The sequence below is a fragment of the Beta vulgaris genome, chromosome 4 (genome assembly GCF_026745355.1).
Source record: "Beta vulgaris subsp. vulgaris cultivar EL10 chromosome 4, EL10.2, whole genome shotgun sequence".
Taxonomy (NCBI): Eukaryota; Viridiplantae; Streptophyta; class Magnoliopsida; order Caryophyllales; family Amaranthaceae; genus Beta; species Beta vulgaris.
In genome coordinates this window covers 12,293,708-12,313,655 of record NC_079205.1, presented here as the reverse complement: position 1 = coordinate 12,313,655, position 19,948 = coordinate 12,293,708, and the positions used below count along the sequence as shown (strand labels likewise).

Below are 19,948 nucleotides of genomic sequence, written 5' to 3'. Positions count from 1 at the left end.
AAGAGTTTGTGAAGAGATTCGCAGGTATTGCTAGATAATAGTAATGGCGGCCTTGTGCTTACTATTGGTGATTCCAATGCTATTTTGTATGGTCATGATAGGATTAATGGAGTGGAGGTACATGAAAATGAGACTCAGGATTTTGCTTATTTCATGTTAGAAATTCAGCTTTTGGAAGCACCCAGTAGTGGGGTATTTTACTCTTAGAATAATAAGAGTACTAGGATCGTGAGGATAAGTAGTAGAATAGATAGATCCATGATTAATGATGAAATGTTGGATTTGTTTGTGGCTTCATGGTGAATTATATGCCTATTGGAGTGTCAGATCATACTCCCTTAGTAGTATGGTTTTAAGAGTTACAACAAGGTGGAGGAAGACTATTTAAGTTTCATAATTTCTTGGCAGAAGATGAGAAGTTTATGGATATCATGCAAGAGGCTTTAGACTCAGTTGAAGAGCAATACCTTAAGAAGAAGTTGTCATGCAAACTGGGTGCAGTAAGAAAAGCTTTGAAAACTCTTCACACTAGAAGCTACTCACATGCTCATATTAGAGTGATGGAGATGCTAACACTACTTTATTCTTATAAAAGTAAGAAAAGTTAGGAATATGATCTCCATCATTTACAATGAGTAGTGGAGTATGTTGACTGAGATAGAGGATATCCAAAATGAAATAGTGAATTTTTACAAGAAGTTGTTGGGTACTTGTGTTCAGTCTTTACCTTCCATTGATTTGACAATTCTAAGAACATGGTGATACTCTAAGTATGAGTGTTAGAGCTGCTTTCATTCAGCCTGTTACCGTTGCTGAAATTGACAGAGCTCTCTTTGATATAGATGTGTTTAAGTCTCCTAGCGTGAATGGTTTTAGTGCTGTATTTTTAAAAAAGAGCTGGCCTATTATCCAACAGGATGTTTATAATGGGGTGATGGAGCTTTTTCAGAAGTCTTATTTGCATAAGCCTATAAACAAAACAATGATCACTTTGGTTCCTGAAATCTCACAAGTTTTGCTAGTTAAGGATTTTGGACCAATAGCTTGATATACTATTATTTACAAGATCATTTCTAGGATCATCACTCATAGAATGCAGTTAATAATTCATGCAGTGGTCCATGCCTTTCGAGTAGGTTTTATTCCTGACATGTTTATTGCTGACAACATCTTGTTGGCTACAAAATTGATTAGAGGGTATACAAGGGTTCACATATCTCCTAGGTGTGTGTATTGTGATAAAGGTGGATAGAAAAAAGCATATGATTCTGTAGAGCGGCCATTCTTGGAGAGTATGTTGTTGGAGTTAGGCTTTCATACTTTGTTTGTGGATTGGATAATGGGTTATGTCATAAGTGTGTCTTATTCCATCTTGGTGAATAACATTCCTTCTGCTCCTTTCCAAGAAAAAAAAGGATTAAGGCAAGGTGATCCCTTGTCTTCTTTTCTATTTGCTCTTAGCATGGAGTATTTAAGCAGATGTCGAGGTGAGTTGAAAAATGATCCTGATTTCAACTTCCATCCTAAGTGTAAGAGGATTCATCTTAATCATCTCATATTTGCAGATGATTTGTTATTGTAGTTCAATTAGTTCCATGGCCTTAGGTCTTGAAGCTAGTAATAAGAAGAGCAACATGTAAATTGTCGGGGTTCTAGAGGAGGAAGCTATGAACATTGCAGCTGTAGTTCACCTCCCTATTGATGAACTCCCTTTCAGATATTTAGATGTTCCTTTATCTACAAAGAGGTTGAATTATACTCAATGTAAAATCTTGGTTGAAAAGATTATCGAAAAAGCTCAAAGTTGGATGGCTAAAACTTTGAGCTATGCTAGTAGGCTTCAACTGGTATGGAGTATTTTAAGCAGCATGCTGCTGAATTACTAGGCTCACATATTTCCCTTATCAAAGAAGATCATAAAGGCAGTTGAAAGTGTGTATAGTAGTGTGTGTCCTGATTTATATGCGATGAGTCTAATGCACGCTAATTTTACTATAAATCAGGTCCACACAAGTCGGATTGTACTTATTGTTGTCTGTTTGGGCCCATTTCCGGGACTGGCCCATCTATGACGAAGTTACTAAAATACCCCTACCTCTAGGGAACATAATCCTCCACCAGCTGGAGTCGACTAAAATGCCCTCATTTATTACAGGTCTCATCCTCTATAAATAGGGGTTGTCTTATCAGACAAAGGTATTCAATTCTCATCTAATAAAACCAGAGCATCTCTCTCTACATTTGCTCACTTTCTCTATTTACCTCAATTTAACCTGACTTGAGCGTCAGAGGGGTTTTCCTAAGAACAGCCCCAGGCCAGTTTTTCATTGTGTTTTGCAGGATTATGGAAGACCTCTTCCTCAGTTCCTTAGACCTTCTCGGGATTTCAAGACTCTCAACACTATACTTACCTTTGACAGTTTCTAGGCAGAAACAGTTTGGCGCCGTCTGTGGGGATGTTACATCTCAAAGTCACATACCGATAGCAACATGGCACCCGACTGAAGGAAGACAAGGGCTTTTCACCTGGACCGAAGAGCTCTCTTCCTGTCGTCATACCACACCCAGTGTGGAACCAGCTCATTAGGAAGATGAGTGATCTACCTCTCGGGATGAGCAGAACAACCTCAACTCCGGAACTAATTTCCTCTAAATCCACCCGTGTCACTGCGACTAACCCAAAGAGGGTAGTCGATTAGCTCAACTAGACATTCAACGAAATATTCAAGAGCTCTTAGCCGACACGCCGCAACTTAACTAAGGGCCTCATCTTCAAGCCTAATTAACTCCACTCAAAGTGGAAAGGAGGATTCCCGGGAAGAAAAGGACCGAGAAGGTATCTCACAGCAACAAGTCGGTGTAAGATGAAACAGAATGATGTCAAGTTGTCAAAAATCATGAAGCAAGTCGAGAAGGGTCTAGTGGATAGTACTTGCGCATAACAAATCCTCGAAGAAAGTGTGAAGGGACCTCTCTCGGATCCAACAAGCACAATAAGGAACATGCAACTCGGGCCCTCAACAGGTTCTCAGGACTCTTTCTTGCTATAATCACGAATTGCCCATCACTCGACACTTCAATGTCGAGCGGTGGCACATAAGCCTATCGGCGAGAAATTAAGGAAGCAAAAGGAGAGGCTCCCTCCCGGGAGTCCACCAACAAAAATCATAATGTGAACAATCACGCTTAGTCATTAGAAAGAAAGCCCAACCAACTTATCCAAAAAAGGCTAAGTATCATTTATTGTGCCCTACTCGACATCCGATTAGCGGTATTCCGGCAAATAAGACATCCTCGAGAAGCAGAGGCTCATTAGCCTCCCGAGTCGAGAATTTCTCCAATGGCCCCCCTCGATCGTTAGAGGAGTGCCCCAAACAGCGTAGCCAAAAAATGGCTAAGTATCGCTTATTAGGACCTACTCGGCATCCGAGTAGCGTCATTCCGCCAAAAGAGACCTCCTCAGGCAGCTTGAGGCTTATTAGCCCTCCCGAGTTGGGAACTTCTCTCCTAACACCTCCTCAGGAAGTACGGGGTCCTTTTAGCCTCCTCGAGTCGAGAACATCTCCGGAAGACAATTACCCTCTCGGCCTCAACAAGGGGCTCAACACTTAGCCTAAATTTGGCTAAATATCTCAATACCCAACTCATGATTACTATGGAGGGCTCATTGGCCCCCGAGTTGGTGCATTACCCTTCCCGGCCTTGCCAGGGGGCTGAACACCTAACTCGGGATCACCATAGAGGACTCATTAACCCCGAATTGGTGCATTACCCTTCTCGGCTTTGCCAGGGGGCTCAATACTTGGCCAAAATTTTTCTAAGTATGTCATCACCCTTCTCAATTCGGGAGAGTATGTAACTCGAAAAAGAAAGAAGATCGACTTAGTAAAAAAAACACCTCGGTCCCCCTCCTAGCCAGTCTGTTGCCTAGCTTGGCTCAGTAGCCACACATATATAGCGTTTGGGAAATATGGGGCTCCTACTCCTCCAACTCGAGAGACTTGAGGGTCTAATCCAGTGAACTAGCAAATGAAAAATGTTGTGTCCACAGCTCGGGAAATTTGGGGCTTCCCCCCACTCGGGATTGTCATCTCGGTTCCTCTATGAGGCTCACCTAGGTCGGCCTCGGAAAACATAACATTTGGGGATCTCGCACATCAGGACACCTAGAAGGAAGGCGCAATCTTGAACCCTCCCCCCCTCCCGGGACCGACATGGTACTCCATACCAAGAATCTTTCTCAAGCTCCGGTGGACGACCGCTTCGGGAAGGAATGAGCTGCCCTATCCGTTCATCCAGCGTGGGGCTAATTGCTTGAACCCAACAGCTAGTCTAATAAATACATTTCATGGAGGTATGATGGTGTTCGTCAGCCCCTCGAGTCAAGAACTATGGCATCCCCTCAGTTGTGGAGGAGCACCCAGACCGACTGTCATTGTCCAAACACATCAACCTCCTCGGCTAAGAAAGGGGCTCATTATCCCCCCGAGTCGAGCACATATCTCGCGTACTCCTCGGCATGCCATAGTACCCTGTCACTTAGCGAAAATAGCTAAGTGCAAACGAATGAATCTCCTCGGCCTAGCAAGGGGGTCATTAGCCCCCTCGAGTCGAGAAATTCCTCCATTGGCACCTCCTCGATCATAAAAGGAGCATCCTACTAACTTAGCCTAATAACGGGTAAGTATCGTTAATTGGACCTACTCGGGATCCGAGTAGCATCGTGAGACCTATCGGGAAACATGGGGCTCATTAGCCCCCCCTCCCCCCGTGTCGAGAAACTCCTTCATTGGCACCTCCTCAGTCATAAGAGGAGCGTCCTACTAACTTAGCCGAAAAACGGCTAAGTATCGTTAATTGGACCCATGCCCGACTAAGGCCCTGTGCAGGGTGAGCAACTGCATAGGGCCCCTAAAAATACAGGGGCCCAATTTTTTGGATGGGCCACCTAATGTAAAAAAAAAAATATTAGTAAGGAATGGAAGCAAGCGTGGAAGTTGGAACTAACACCACTTAATTATGCGTCATTCATTACGCTACTTCTCCCTCATTACTCTCCAACTCCCAAAGTCCCACGCCTCTTTCAATTCTCCATAAGACATTAATGGCTCCTCCTCCAAAATGCCATTAACAGCTTAATTCAATAATTCCCTTTCAATTTTCCATAAAACCATTAACAACAACGGCACAACGCAAAGGCGGTCCTTCTTCCTTCTCTTTGATTTTTCACTTTTCAGACTATAAATATATAATAATTCCAATCATAACCATGAGTAACCATCTTCTTCAAACAACTCTCAAATTCAAATCTGTAACAATTCTGCAAAATTGGCTAATATTCTACATTTCTGGGTTCTCTGATCTTGAAGGATGATTGTATTAAGGTAATTTCTTAAACATGACATTTTGTTATTTTTGTTGTTTTTAAATTTGATAATCTGAAATTAGGGGTTATTAATTTCGGGTTAATTCTTAGTTCTTACTTTCTTAGGGCTTAAAAGTTGGAATTGTTCAATTAACAAATTAACTTTGTTTTTTTTTCCTGTTTTCATCTATAATCATCTAATCAGGCAACGAAATTTTATTTCTGCCGGACTTATTTTATTTTTCATTTAATCAGTCGCCGGAATTTTTTATTTTTCAGTTCTACATATTTTTTGGACTAGTCGCCGGACTGCTATAACGATTCTGTGCGTTTGTCTTGCTGGCTGGTGACTGGTGGCTGCTGCGGTGCTGCCTATCTACCGTGTTCTGCTACTGTGCTACAGTGGTATTGCCGTATTACGTTGTTGCCTTCTGCAGGGAAGCTTGATAACTCTTTTTTTTTCTTAATTGCAAATTATATGATTTGTTTCGTGATTGTTGTAGAAATTTTTTAGTTATGTTACCGAAAACTAGAAAATATGATTCTGGATTTGAAAAACGCAAAAAGAAAAAAAGAATTGAAGAATTGACCCGTTCGCAAAGCGGAGCTCTTGATAAGTTTGTGGTTAAAGATGTTCATGATTCTCATGAAAATCAAAATTCTGATGTTAATGTTGATTGTAATGATGTGAATTTGAATGAAAATTGTGATAATGTTGAAAATCTATGTAGTAGACTAGAATATGTTGAATTTTGTTTCGAGAAAGAACAAATTTTATTAGATGTATGAATTGTTACTTTTTGATATTTATATAATGTCGTTTTTATTTACCCTTTGGGGCCTCATTCTGAATTTAGCACATGGCCCCTAAATTATACGAGACGGCCCTGATTGGACCTACTCGAGATCCGAGTAGCGTCGTAAGACCTCATCGGTAAACATGGGGCTCATTAGCCCCCCCGAGTCGAGAAATTCGGCGCAATCTCGAACCCTCACCCCCTCCCGGGACCGACATGGTACTCCATACCAAGAATCTTTCTCAGGTTCCGCTGGACGACCGCTTCGGAAAGGAATGAGGCTGCCCTATCTGTTCATCTAGCGTGGGGCTAATTGCTTGAACCCAACAGCTAGTCCAATAAATACAGTTGATGGAGGTATGATGGTGTTCGTCAGCCCCTCGAGTCAAGAACTTCTCCAATGGCATCCCCTCAGTCGCGGAGGAGCACCCATACCGACTGTCATTATCCAAACAAATCAACCTCCTCGGCTAAGCAAGGGGCTCATTATCCCCCTGAGTCGAGCACATATCTCGCGGTACCTCCTCGGCCATGCGATGAGTACCCTGCCACTTAGCGAAAATAGCTAAGTGCAAACGAATGAATCTCCTCGGCCTAGAAAGGGGCTCATTAGCCCCCTCGAGTCGAGAAACTCCTTCATTGGCACCTCCTCAGTTATAAGAGGAGCGTCCTACTAACTTAGCCTAATAACGGCTAAGTATCGTTAATTGGACCTACTCGAGATCCGAGTAGCGTCGTAAGACCTCATCGGTAAACATGGGGCTCATTTACCCCCCCAAGTCGAGAAATTCCTCCATTGGCACCTACTCGCTCATAAGAGGAGCGTCCTACTAACTTAGCCGAAAAACGGTTAAGTATCATTAATTGGAGCTACTCGGGATCCGAATGTTGTGAGACCTCCTCGTGGGGCTCATTAGCCCCCCCCCCCCACCCGAGTCGAGAAATTCCTTCATTAGCACCTCCTCGGTCATAAGAGGAGCGTCCTATTAACTTAGCCGAAAAACGGCTAAGTATCGTTAATTGAACCTACTCGGGATTCGAGTAACGTCGTGAGCCCTCGGACAATATGGGAGTCCATATTCCCCCCGAGTAGAGAATTCCTTCATAAGCACCTTCACAGTCATAAGAGAAGTGTCCTACTAGCTTATTAGAAAAACAACTAAGTATAGTTTTTTGGCATCTAACTTGACTCGGAAAATGAGTGTCTCGGTCTAGGAAACAAATCGAGCGAAGAAGCCCTATGGTGTAACCCTCTCGGACCCCCTCGGGGTTGACCGTTTATGAACTCATCGCCATCTCATGGAGTCGGGAATCAATCCTTCTCTGGGAATCTTTAATCTCGGCTCCAGAATCATCATTCGCTCAGTCGCACCGCGAGCCGACAAGGAGTGTGTCGGACGCATTCGGGCAGTATCTGAGAGTTGTACACGGGAGCACCAAGTGCTATCCCCCTCGTCCCGCGAGCTCTGCTATTGGTATCTCGTTGCCCCTCAACTCAGGACTTTAAGCCGCACCGAGAGTGCATTGCCAGATGCACTCGGGCGTGTCTAGCGCGACCTCCCGCGTCCTGCAAGCTTCATTGTCAAGATCTCTTAGTCCACAACTCGGAACTTGAACTCGCACTGAGCGCACAGTGCCAAACGCACTCGGGCGTGCCTGGCGGGACCTCCCGCGTCCTGCAAGCTTCACTGTCAGGATATCTTAGCCCACAACTCGGGACTTCAAGCTGCACCGAGCGCATAGTGCCAGACGCACTCCGGTGTGCCTGGCACGACCTCCCGTGTCCCCCAAGTTCCACTGTCGGGATCTCTTTGCCCCAACTCGGGACTTCAAGCCGCACCGAGCGTGCAACATATATACTAGACACACTCGGGCGTGCCTGGCGCGACCTCCCGCGTACCGCAAGCTTCACTGTCGGGATTTCTTAGTCCCGACTCGGGAATCAACCCTCGGCCAAACAGTAGTCGACCAGTGTAAAGGGGGTGTCTCTATTGTTCCCGAAGGCGTGACCATACCTCATCTAAAGACCAACTCGGGACTTCAAGCTGCATAGTGCGTGCAACATATGTACCAGACGTACTCGGGCGTGCCTAGCGCGACCTCCCGCGTACCGCAAGCTTCACTGTCGGGATTTCTTAGTCCCGACTCGGGAATCAACCCTCGGCCAAACAGTAGTCGGCCTGTGCAAAGGGGGTATTTCATATTGTTCCCGAAGCCGTGACCATACCTCATCTAAAGACCAACTCGGGAGCTAAGTAATACCAACATTTCGGTCTGTGCTACTTACCCAGCTTACCCACTCGGTATTTGGAGCAATCTGCTCGGAGTTCTCCTTTATTATGAAAGAAGTTATCCTCGGGATCTACTTCGACTCGAGAATTCATTAGACAAAGGTATTCCATTTGCTGGACTGGCCCATCTATGACAAAGTTACTAAAATACCCCTACCTCTAAAGAACATAATCCTCCACCAGTTGGAATCAACTAAAATGCCCTCATTTATTACATATCTCATTCTCTATAAATAGGGCTTGTCTTATGAGACAAAGGTATTCAATTTTCACCTAATAAAACCATAGCATCTCTCTCTACATTTACTCACTTTCTCTCTCTACCTCAATCTCAACTGACTTGAGCGTCGGAGGAGCTTTCCTGGGAGCAGCCCCATGCTAGTTTTTCATTGTGTTTTGCAGAATTATTATCGAAGACCTCTTCCTCAATTCCTCAAACCTTCTCGAGATTCCAAGACTGTCAACACTATACTTACCTTTGACAGTTTATAGGCAGAGACATTGTCCATTTTGCTTCTCCTTTTCCACTCATGACGTTGTCCACTTAGAATATTTAAGCTGTACTTTTTTTAACACTTCAACATGCAAAAAGGACTTCACCAGTTAATCCATTTCAAGATAAATGTTAAAGTTGTTATAGAAGCACACATTAACGGAACCACAAATTCTACGCCTACAGGATTTCCTTTCATGAGAACACAACTTGCAAAAATGGGTCTCGCCTCAAAGCTAAGGAACAAAAAGAAAATGTGAGTAGATTTTGCTTCCACTATGAGAACATTCTTTATTGCTCAAACTCCAAATCTTTGAAAAGCTAGGAACACGGGGTCAAAGTCAAGCTAATTTATGTTGGAGGAGAAGTTTATACGCATTTTTAATTTCAATGATGGTATGCTAACAAACCTAATAAGTCTTTTCACCCATTTTTTCAAGATTTATATGAACTAAATTTATTGAAACTTTTTTTTGCAGTGTTAGAAATTATTAAAAATTATTGAAATCTATTGTAACTTATTAAATTAAAAACTTTTATTTGGAAGGTGAAAATACGCCCTTATTATTAAAGATGTTGAACATTGATCAATAATCTGAATTAGTGTATTCAAAAACAATAATCATTTCTAATATTTTCAAGAGTATTTGTATAGAATTTCAATTATTAACAAAATCTATCAATCAAGAACTTTAATCAAAGTTGTTAATCAGTATCTATAAAGGGTGAAATGTGGTTGATGTTCATCACATAAGAACATGGGGATTGCAAAAGACAAAAATCTAAATACTAACGCTATGTTCAATTCACCTTATTTTTACTTATTTTAGATTAGATCAAATCAGATTAGATCAGAAAAAATAAGTTCAGATCATATTAGATGAGACCAGATCATATCAGATCAGAAAAAATAAGTTCAGTTAAGATAAGTTCAGATTATGCTTATGTTTAAAAACTTATTATTATTGTTATTATTATCATGATTATTAGTATTAATAATGATATTAGGAAAAATTGCTAAAAATAAGCCGACCTTTGCCCCGTATTCCAGAAATAAGCCAACCTTTCGAAAATCCAGAAATAAGCCAACCTTTGCATCATTTTTGCCAATTTTGGGTCAAGTGATGAAATGACCGGTTGGTTACCTGTTAGTTCAGGTTAATTACGCTATTAACACTAATTTTCACCATTATCACTAATTAATTACACTATTATCACTAATTTTCCATTTATTAAATACCTAATTTTATTTTAATATTACTAATTATTAAATTAAAATACATTTTATTAATTATCATTTTTATTAATTATTATTGTTATTAAGTATTATTATTATTATTATTATTATTGTTATTATTATTATTATTATTATTATTATTATTAAGTATTCATCATTCATCATCATCTATTCATCTGTTCATCCGTTCATCTGTTAATCATTCATCATCATCTTTTATCTGTTCATCATTCAATTTGCATTATCATTCATCATCTTTCATCATCAACCACCACCGCCGCCACCACCTCCACCACCGCCATAATCCATTGACCACTGCCCAGATTCAAACCCAAATTCATACCCAGATTTCCCCCAAATTCAAACCCATATTTGCCCCCATTTTCGAACCCAAAATTCAACAAATTCAAGCCAGATTTTCCCCCAAATTCAACCCAAATTCGAACTCTTAAATGCCCCAAATTCAAACCTGAAAATGCCCCAAATTGAAACCCAAAAATCCCCCAAATTCGTACCAAAAATACCCCATATTCAAACCCGAAAACGCCCCAAATTCAAACCCAAAAATGCCCCTAATTCGTACCCAAAAAATGCCCCAAATTCCAACCCGAAAATGCCCCAAATTCCAACCCAAAAATGCCCCAAATTGAAACCCAAAAATCCCCCAAATTCGTACCCAAGAATGCCCCCAATTCGAACACAAAAATCCCCCCAAAAAAACAAAACTAATCTCGGTGATTATGATGATGAAGATCGGTTTGGAGACGATGATGATGAAGATTGATGATGATAATGAATGGATGAGAGATGAGGGAGAAGAGAGAGAAAATGAAATAAGAAAAAGAAATTGAGAAAAACGGAAAAAAGAAAAAGAAATTGAGAAAAACGGAAAAAAGAAAAAGAAAATCAGAAAAAAGAAAAAGGAAAAATATTTTTATAACCGGTTAAACAAGTTATAAGTAAACTGACCCAAAATTGGCAAAAATGATGCAAAGGTTGGCTTATTTCTGGATTTTCGAAAGGTTGACTTATTTCTGAAATACGGGGCATAAGTTGGCTTATTTTTGGCAATTTTTCCATGATATTATTATTATTACTATTGTTATTAATATTATTTTATACGATTACTATTAATATTACTATATACCAGTACATTTTTTCAAAAGGATTATCATTATTGTCGTTATTGTACTTATTAATGTCGTTTTTATTATTATGAATATCATTGATATCACTATTTGAAGTTATTTGTGTTCAAGAAGAATAATGTTCTTTTGGCATTTGTAGGCGTTCTTTTTTTTATATTTAGTTCTAATTAACACTTTTGATATGTGATGTTCTTTTTTATGTTATACGTGTAATAAACATGACAATAGTATATAATATTTATTTATTTTTTAATAATTTTGACAGAATAATATAAAATATATGCATCTAGTTTATATAAAATATGAGTAGTATGAGATAACCTAATAATGTTGGCATCACGTTCAAAATTTTCAGCTACAAAGGATTTCAACATATCTTTAAAAACAAAGTTTACATGGAACAAGACAACGAAATAAGAAGAATATTTAACAATTTTGTTCAAGATCATAAGATTATATATATATATATATATAATATATAATATATATATATATATATATATATATATATATTTATATTTATTTATTTATTTATTTATTTATAGGTTTATTTATAATAAAAAAAATAAGTTATTGATATAACAAAGAATATGTTGTTAGTTGAATCCAAACATGTCATCAATATAAAATAACATCTATCTTTTATTTTTAGAATGTGTTCTTTAAATAGATTTTGTATCTCTTTCAATATATGTACTTTTTTGGGATATTATCTCGGATAATCTTGGCATGTAGCCCTTTTCCAAATAACCCTCATATTGTCACTCCTACATGAATAACCCTAAATTCTTAATTTCTTATTAAACATGACGAAATTACAATTGGTTTGACTTTGAATAGGTTTGACGTCATTTAAGAAGGTGCTTGATAGCTATTCAAAAGGATGTTAATTGATTTTGATGCACAATTCAAGGGTTTTATTTTTGATAGCAGACTATTAATAGGGTGTTATACCATATTTTTCAAATTTAATTCCATCAACCACCTTCTAAAAGGATGGTAAACCCATCCAAAGTCTAACCAAGTTAAAATCGATCGTAATTTTGTCATTTTTAACGATAAATTACAAATTTAGGGTTATCTGCGATATGGGTGTCAATGTGGGGTTTATTTGGGAAAAAGGGTTATATGTCAGAGTTATTTAAGATAATATCCCTACTTTTTTATTATCATTATATGTTCTGTTCGTTACTTCCTAAATTATTATTATAAACGGACCTTAGACATGAACAATATGTTCTCTTTACCATGAACAACATGTTTTTTTTACCTAAAATATGTGTTCTTTTACTTTTAATTGTATGTTCATATACTAATGTGTTCTTTTTCAAAAAAAAAAACAAATAATAATAACTAGTATTTTACGATGATGCCCCGGATCAGTTATAATTATTAAATATATTATTCATAAATGTTATATTTGATTCTATTAGCTTTTCGTAATATTCTGTCTAGTACAAAATTGAAAATGGACGTTATGGCATGATAAGTTGTTCAAAAAAAACTTCAGAGGAATTGGGGAAAAAAATAACAATTTCAATGTGATTCACGTAAACAAATGTTATTACTTAATGCAGCTGATCTTGTAAGAAACCGTCTACTTTTAATTTAAGAGTAGGCGCGGCCAAGTCCAATATTAAGAAGAGAACAGACCTTTTTTTCCTTAATATAGTGACTCCTTTAATTTATTTAGTGACCATTTTAATCTATTTAGTGACCAGTTTAATATATTCAGTAATAAGATTATTTAATTTATTTAGTGACTGCTTTAATCCATTTAGTGACTAGTTTAATCCATTACGTAAAACTGTCAGACTACTTTTAAAAATTATTTGTTGTAATTCGATATTCAAAGGAAATCAAAGGAAGGAGAAGAGAATGGATGACTATGATGTTGGAAGATACTTAAAAATAGTGTTGGATTAGAGAGAAATGGAATGGGTTTGTTAGAGGAACTCCAATGGTGAGCATGAGGGACTTGCTAGCAAATAAATAAAAAGTTAAGCAATTAGCCCAACCATTGGAGTGAGTAGCTGAAATTTCATTTGCTAGCCAATGTAGCTTAACTAAGCCAATTTGGTTGAACTAAAATTGTGGGCCCTTGTGGAAATTTTGGTGAACAATTTCTATATTCTTTTCTTAAAAAAAAAAAACTATCTTATTTCAAGTGCGACCTACTCAAACAACAACTGTATTGGCTTAACCATTGTAGAAGTTTTGACTTAAAGTAGAGTTAGCTAGAAAAATCTATGTGGCACTCTAAGCGAATTTCCAATTTGCTCTACCATTGAAGTTGCTCTTAGGAGAATGTAGGCTTGGATTGTCTAATAATACAAACTTTATATCAAAATTCCTCCGTTAGGTCAAGTTGACTTGTAATCTGTAAAACAAGACAAAAAAATTACAAAATGATCTTTTTTCTTTAATTTCTCCCTCCTCACCCCCCCTCCCCCCACCCACCTGAACCACCTCAGCTTGTTACCTCCTACAACAAGTTAACAACCGGCATTGCCCTGTTGGAGGAATTTGATCAAAAGTTTGTATTATTAAAAAATGATCAAAAGTTTGTATTATTAAAAAAAATCAAAAGTTTGTATTATTACGAGAGAACGGGTAAAAGTTTGTATTATTCTTGTTAAAAAATCCAATAATAATTATTATTATTATTTAAAGTTGTGGATAGTAATAAAATGGTAGTAATAGTAATACTATTAACGAAATACAAAATAATATTAATAATAATAATAATAAATAATAATAATAATAATAATAATAATAATAATATGATTTATAAAAATAAGATTAGATCAAATAAGTTCAGACTAGAACAAATCACAAAAAATAAATTATTATCATGTCAGATGAGTTCACATCAGTGAAAATAAGGTAAAGTGTAACTGTACAATACTAAATCTTCTTCTACGGCTCCGTTTGGTAGGGTGTAAAATGTTTTCTCGGAAAACTATTTTTCTCTATTTTCAGTTTTACATTGTTTGGTTGGCAAAAGAGTGTAAAATCATTTTCCCTTGGGGTAAAATTACTCTCCCAATGATGGAAAACCATTTTCCTTTCAAAATGAAGGGAAAACTATTTCCTTATCTCTCTTGTACACTCCTCTCACACCTCCTTACTTTCCCTTTCATTTTCCTTTCATTTCATCATTTTTCTTACATCGAACCAAACAACGGAAAACTAATTTTGAAATTGTGTTTTCCATTGTAAATTGTTTTCCATGAAAATCATTTTACACTGAAAATGTTTTACGCCCTACCAAACGGAGCCTACATGAGGACAACCAACAGAACAGTTGGATAAATTTTAGTGTATTTCAAGTGAGACTGACAGTAGTTCAATTGCAATAATTACAGGCAGAAAAAGATTATCATAGTATATAGCTAAATTTTAGTTAGCTAAAACATAGATAGAAGGATAGTGGGTCCCACTCTAAGTGATGTCATGAATATATGCTCTTACAGTCTTACTAGACTTATGAGATAGAGATTAGATTAAACCAAATGGCCATACTTTTACAGGTATATCTAGCTTTTTGGCAAGAAAGACATTAGTAAGTGTAACTACTTCTTGACTCTATGTCAGGTATATAGTAATTTGTGGCAAGGTTAACTGCAAAATAGCAAGTGAAGTTATAGACAAGAATCTTAATGCAGAAATAAGAAAAAGGATCACCATTGCAAATCAGAAAGTCACTAAGCTCCATATATGGTTCAAAATGTTCGATTTCGGATCTGGGTCCTTTGCTGAAAGCGAGAACGAAACAAAATGATTTTTGCCAGAAACCTTGACAGATATTGTTGCACTAGTGTAAAAACCAAGGAATAGAAAAAAGTTTTTGAGCTTATTTCTCATAAAAGTGACCAAAATGGCCTGAGTATACAAAGTTTAAGGCTGTTTGTATAAATTATCACAAAGAAAACTTAAAAACTACCCAATTGAGATTTCCCCCCCAACTTTATAGTTAATACACAGCTAAAACTTTACAGAATTAAGGTATTTTATCCTTTATGTCTAAGTAAATCCTAGATATTAAACACTTTAACTGTCAACAATAGCATCAAGCCATAAAACTACTTGGTCTATGAATGGCCTTCTCCTCGGATCCGGATCCAAGCATTTACATGCAATACAAAGAACCTCCAAAAGTTGCTTCTCTCGGTCTTTATCCCAAATGAATGGATCAATCACCAGCTCTTCCTTCTTCTCAGACTTCATCTGAAACACCCAGGAAACCAAATCCCTGCAATTTTTTCCTTTGCAGACTTCGACAGGTCTCCTACCAGTAAGGAGCTCCAAAAGGACCACCCCAAAACTGTAAACATCGCCCTTGAAGGTTGCAGTTAATGTCTGGCTATATTCGGGAGGAATATAGCCAAGAGTTCCAACCAAATCCGTTGTTACATGAGTATCATATGGACGGAGCAATCTCGACAAACCAAAATCAGCTAAATGGGCTTCAAATTTCTCATCGAGAAGGATATTGCTTGATTTTATGTCTCGGTGAACTATATTTGGCTCACAAACCTTATGAAGGTATGATAAACCATGACCAGACCCTTGAGCTATCCTCAATCTCGCTGTCCAATTAAGTGCTGAGCCACCATCAAGGCACTCATGCAACCAGTAGTCCAAGCTTCCGTTCTCCATAAACGAGTAGATCAACAACTTGTCATCACCTACCTGACAGTACCCTTGTAAGGAAACAAGGTTCTTGTGCTGAGCCTTTGATAAAGCTTCTACCTCTGCACGGAATTCACGTTCCATTTGACCACAGTCCCCAGAAAGCCGCTTGATAGCAACTTTGCTTCCATTTGGGAGGCTAGCTTTGTAAACAAGACCAAATCCACCACAACCAATTATGTTTGCCTGACTGAAATTATCAGTGGATTTCAGTAACTCCCCAACTGTTAGATCCTTGCAATCTGAGTTCTGGAAGAGCACTAGTTTTGCAGCAGCGAACCCGTCTGACAATCTCCGAGGCCGACCACTCTCTTCATCGAGATTATCAATCGAAGCTCGAGTATCTCTCCTGGACATTTTTATCAATAGGACTGCTAGGAGCAAGGCAATACCAACACCAACACTAATTGTTATCACAAGAATGGTTCTTCTGCCCAGTTTATTGCTTGAGCCAGAAGGAATATTCATATTATGGATAATGGTACAAGGTGGAGCTTGTGTTGACCCACAAAGGCCTTGATTACCCTCGAAGCTTGTGTTTGGAAAACTCTGAAATTGCACACCGGATGGGATGGGACCCAATAAATGATTATGCGCAACACTAAATTTCGCAAGAAAACTGAGATTATTAAGTGATGCAGGTATTGATCCATAGAGGTCGTTAAAGGACAAATCTAACACTTCAAGATTCAGCATGTTTGATATAGAATCAGGAATAGTCCCCGTGATGTTATTCTTGCTGAGATCTAGCACATGGAGTTGTTTCAAACTTCCTATCTCAGATGGTATAGTCCCATTAAACCTGTTGTTGCTCAAATACATAGAAGGCGGGAAACTGGAGACTTGGTTATACTGCAAGCCAAAAGAACTCTGGTTCCTCTTAACGTACAGCGGTATATTGTTGATCGAAGAAGGATCAGATGAGCTGCTACGTGAAATGATCAAGCTCTTGAGCTGCATTAAGTTCTTTGGAATCTCACCAGAAAGCGAATTGTTAGAGAAATCCAAGTAAAACAAATTTTCCATCTGCCCAACCCATGAAGGAATGCCCCCATCAAAGTGATTCCACGACAAATCGAGGACCTCTAACTTCCTGCAATGCTGCAACCAAACAGGAATCCTACCATGCAGAGCACAATTTCCAAAAGCAAGAACTCTCAGCTTATCGAACCCTGACAAATTTCTCGGAATTTCTTCCCCATGAAAGTTTCTAGTAAGAATAAGAGTTGTGAGATTTTTGCATTGCTGCAGGGTGGTTAATGCTCCTGTCAAGTTCACCAAGCTGTTGTTTGACAAAGAGAGAAAGGAAAGAGAATTGAGGTCACCAAAATTCTGGGGAACCTCACCAGTTAATTCATTCTTAGCAATGCTCAACGTTTTCAGTTTCTTGCAATTAGACAGTGAAGTTGGAAGGGTGCCATTGAGATAATTACTGGCAAGTTCAAGTTCTCTAAGATCGGGTAGTCCATTAAAATCAATGCCAATAGCGCCTGAGAAAGAATTGTTTCTAAGATCAAGCACCTGCAGCATGGTGCACTTAGACAGGCTTGCAGGCAATGGCCCAGAGAATGAATTCGAATGAGCAATGAAATGATGTAATTCAGTTAGGTTTCCAAGTACATCAGGGAATAGGCCAGAAAAGTGGTTACACGAAATGAGTAAGGTTCTAAGGCCAGAAAGCTTACTGATTTCAGCACTTAACTCACCAGAGAAATTGTTGCAAGAGATTGAGAGATGCTCCAACAAAGACATTTCATAGATAAAGCTCGGAAGATCCCCGGAAAGTGAATTATAATCGGTGCGCAGCTCCTTAAGAGATGAGGTACAATTCTCAAAGCTCTGAAGTACACCAGTCAATTTATTCTTAGAGATATCGATGACCCTGATCTTACTAGAGCTACAAACTCGTGAATTGACTTGCCCAGTGAATGAATTGTTGCTTATGTTGAACACAGTTAAATTAGGGAACACCCCAAAATCAAAAAGTGTCCCATTGAATAAATTGCTTGAAATATTCAAGGTGTGAACATTTTCCAACTTAGAAAATGCTTCCACAACTGATCCAGAAAGCTTGTTGTGACTAACATCGAAAAACACAAGCCTGTGTAAATTGGACAGCTCTACAGGCAATCCACCTTCAAGATAATTCCCTGAAAGATCAAGCATCTCCAACTGGTCCAATTGACCAAGAGAGCGCGAAATCCCTCCTCGAAGACTCTTATTTCTCAGAATCAACCTGATCACCCTACTTACAGCAGACCCATTATCACAGAAAACACCATCCCAATCACAGCAATTGGTGATGTTGGCCCAAGCTGAGATAATTGCACCATCTGTGAGATTACCAGCAAATTGCCTCAACGCCGAACGGTCACTAGGATCACATTCCTGGCTTAAAGTTTCAAACCCAGGAACAGAACACACAAACCAAACCAACAGAACACATTTTAGGAAACTAATTGATACACCTCGCATTGCCACCATTATGGTCATTCAATTCAGAAAGACCCAAATCATGAGGACTAAAAATCAATCCCAAAACCAAGAGTTGCTTTCCACAAATAAGAAGCAACCCAGAAAATCACCAAAAGTTTACCCAAAAACCTCCAATAAAATGAGCTAATTCCACCAATCCCAACACAAAAATCAGATCCCAATGACAAAATTCATGAAACCCACAAAAACCCAGAAACCCAATTTTCTTGTTTATGAGATTTTAGACTAATTTAAGAAGTACCCACTTCAGAAAACAGACAAACCCAAGTGGAAAAAGTTACATACCCATGTTCCCAAGCACCACCATGCCGCCAAACAAGCAACGTTTAAGTGAAGCAACCAAACAACTACAACACTGAGATCTGCAAATCACATTATAAGACCCAATAAAATATGGGAAAATTCACAAGAAAAAAAAAGCCCTAGCTGAAGAACAAAACCACCCAATTTAATTGTTTGTATTAAAAGCAGTAGCACAATCTCCAAGACAATGAACCCAACTAACAACAACTTGAAATTGAAGTGAAAATCTGCACTTCACCAACAAATGCCATAAACCAAAACTAATCCAAACTCATAACAAATCCCAAGATCTTGAAAGAGTAGTTGAGCAATCTTTGTGGGCAAGTTCAAGAAGAGTTGAACAAAACATAATAAATGAAGAGAGAGAAAAAGAGACTACTCAAAATTAATACTGTTGAAAGTTCACAACTTTGCTTTGTTCTTCTTCATTTTTGCCTTGCAATGGAAGAAATAGAGAGTCATTTTACAAGGCAAAAGAACAACACTTTAATAAGACTAATTTTTCAAAAGGGTTTTCAGTGTTTAGTTCAATTTGCAAAGAAAATAATGTGGATAGAATCTAAAAAGAGTGGTTTTTGGTTTTGATTTTGATGTTATTTTGAATGGGAAAATCAAGCAAATTGGGTAACAGAAATTGACTATAAAAGGGTTATTTTATTTTGTAGAGTGATTAGACAACAGAAAATGTAGAGGTTAAGTAAAGTAATGGTGAATGAACTGAAAAGGGTGACAGTGTGACACAATCAAAATGAGCTGACTTTTGCTACTGATAAATTTTAGTTTTGTTTTTTTAGGTGTTTTGTTTACGTTGATTTGTACTGTTTAATTTTTGGGTGTGTTCAGTTTCTACAAATCTTAATTGTCAATGCCCTTAATTTGTCCTTTTCTAGTTTCTCTCTCCTAAGAAGGTGAAGAAGGGGATGGTGGGGACGTGGGAAATTCATGAAAGTTGGACATGTTAGGTGTGGTCTAACGAGGACATTGTGGATCCTATGCTTTCTTTTCCCACTCTCATTACTGGCGCGTCATTATTAGGCTTGCTTCCATGGATTTTCCTCACTTGGGTGATGGGTCATGTTGTTCTCGACTGAGGGTGCATTCTCTTTAATTTATTGGTCCTAAA

The 19,948-nt window shown here is 38.3% G+C and overlaps 1 protein-coding gene across 1 annotated transcript; it reads right to left on the bottom strand.

Moving 5' to 3' along the window:
* Positions 1-15,168: 15,168 nt before the first annotated feature.
* LOC104908612 (phytosulfokine receptor 2) lies at positions 15,169-19,672 on the bottom strand. Its single transcript, XM_010697737.4, has one exon. The coding sequence runs from the start codon at positions 18,517-18,519 to the stop codon at positions 15,385-15,387; it is 3,135 nt and encodes a 1,044-aa protein (XP_010696039.1). The 5' UTR covers positions 18,520-19,672; the 3' UTR covers positions 15,169-15,384.
* Between the last annotated feature and the right edge of the window lie 276 nt (positions 19,673-19,948).

Coding starts and splice junctions, on each gene's coding strand:
- LOC104908612 (XM_010697737.4), bottom strand. CDS start 18,519: ATGACCATAATGGTGGCAATGCGAGGTGTATCAATTAGTTTCCTAAAA.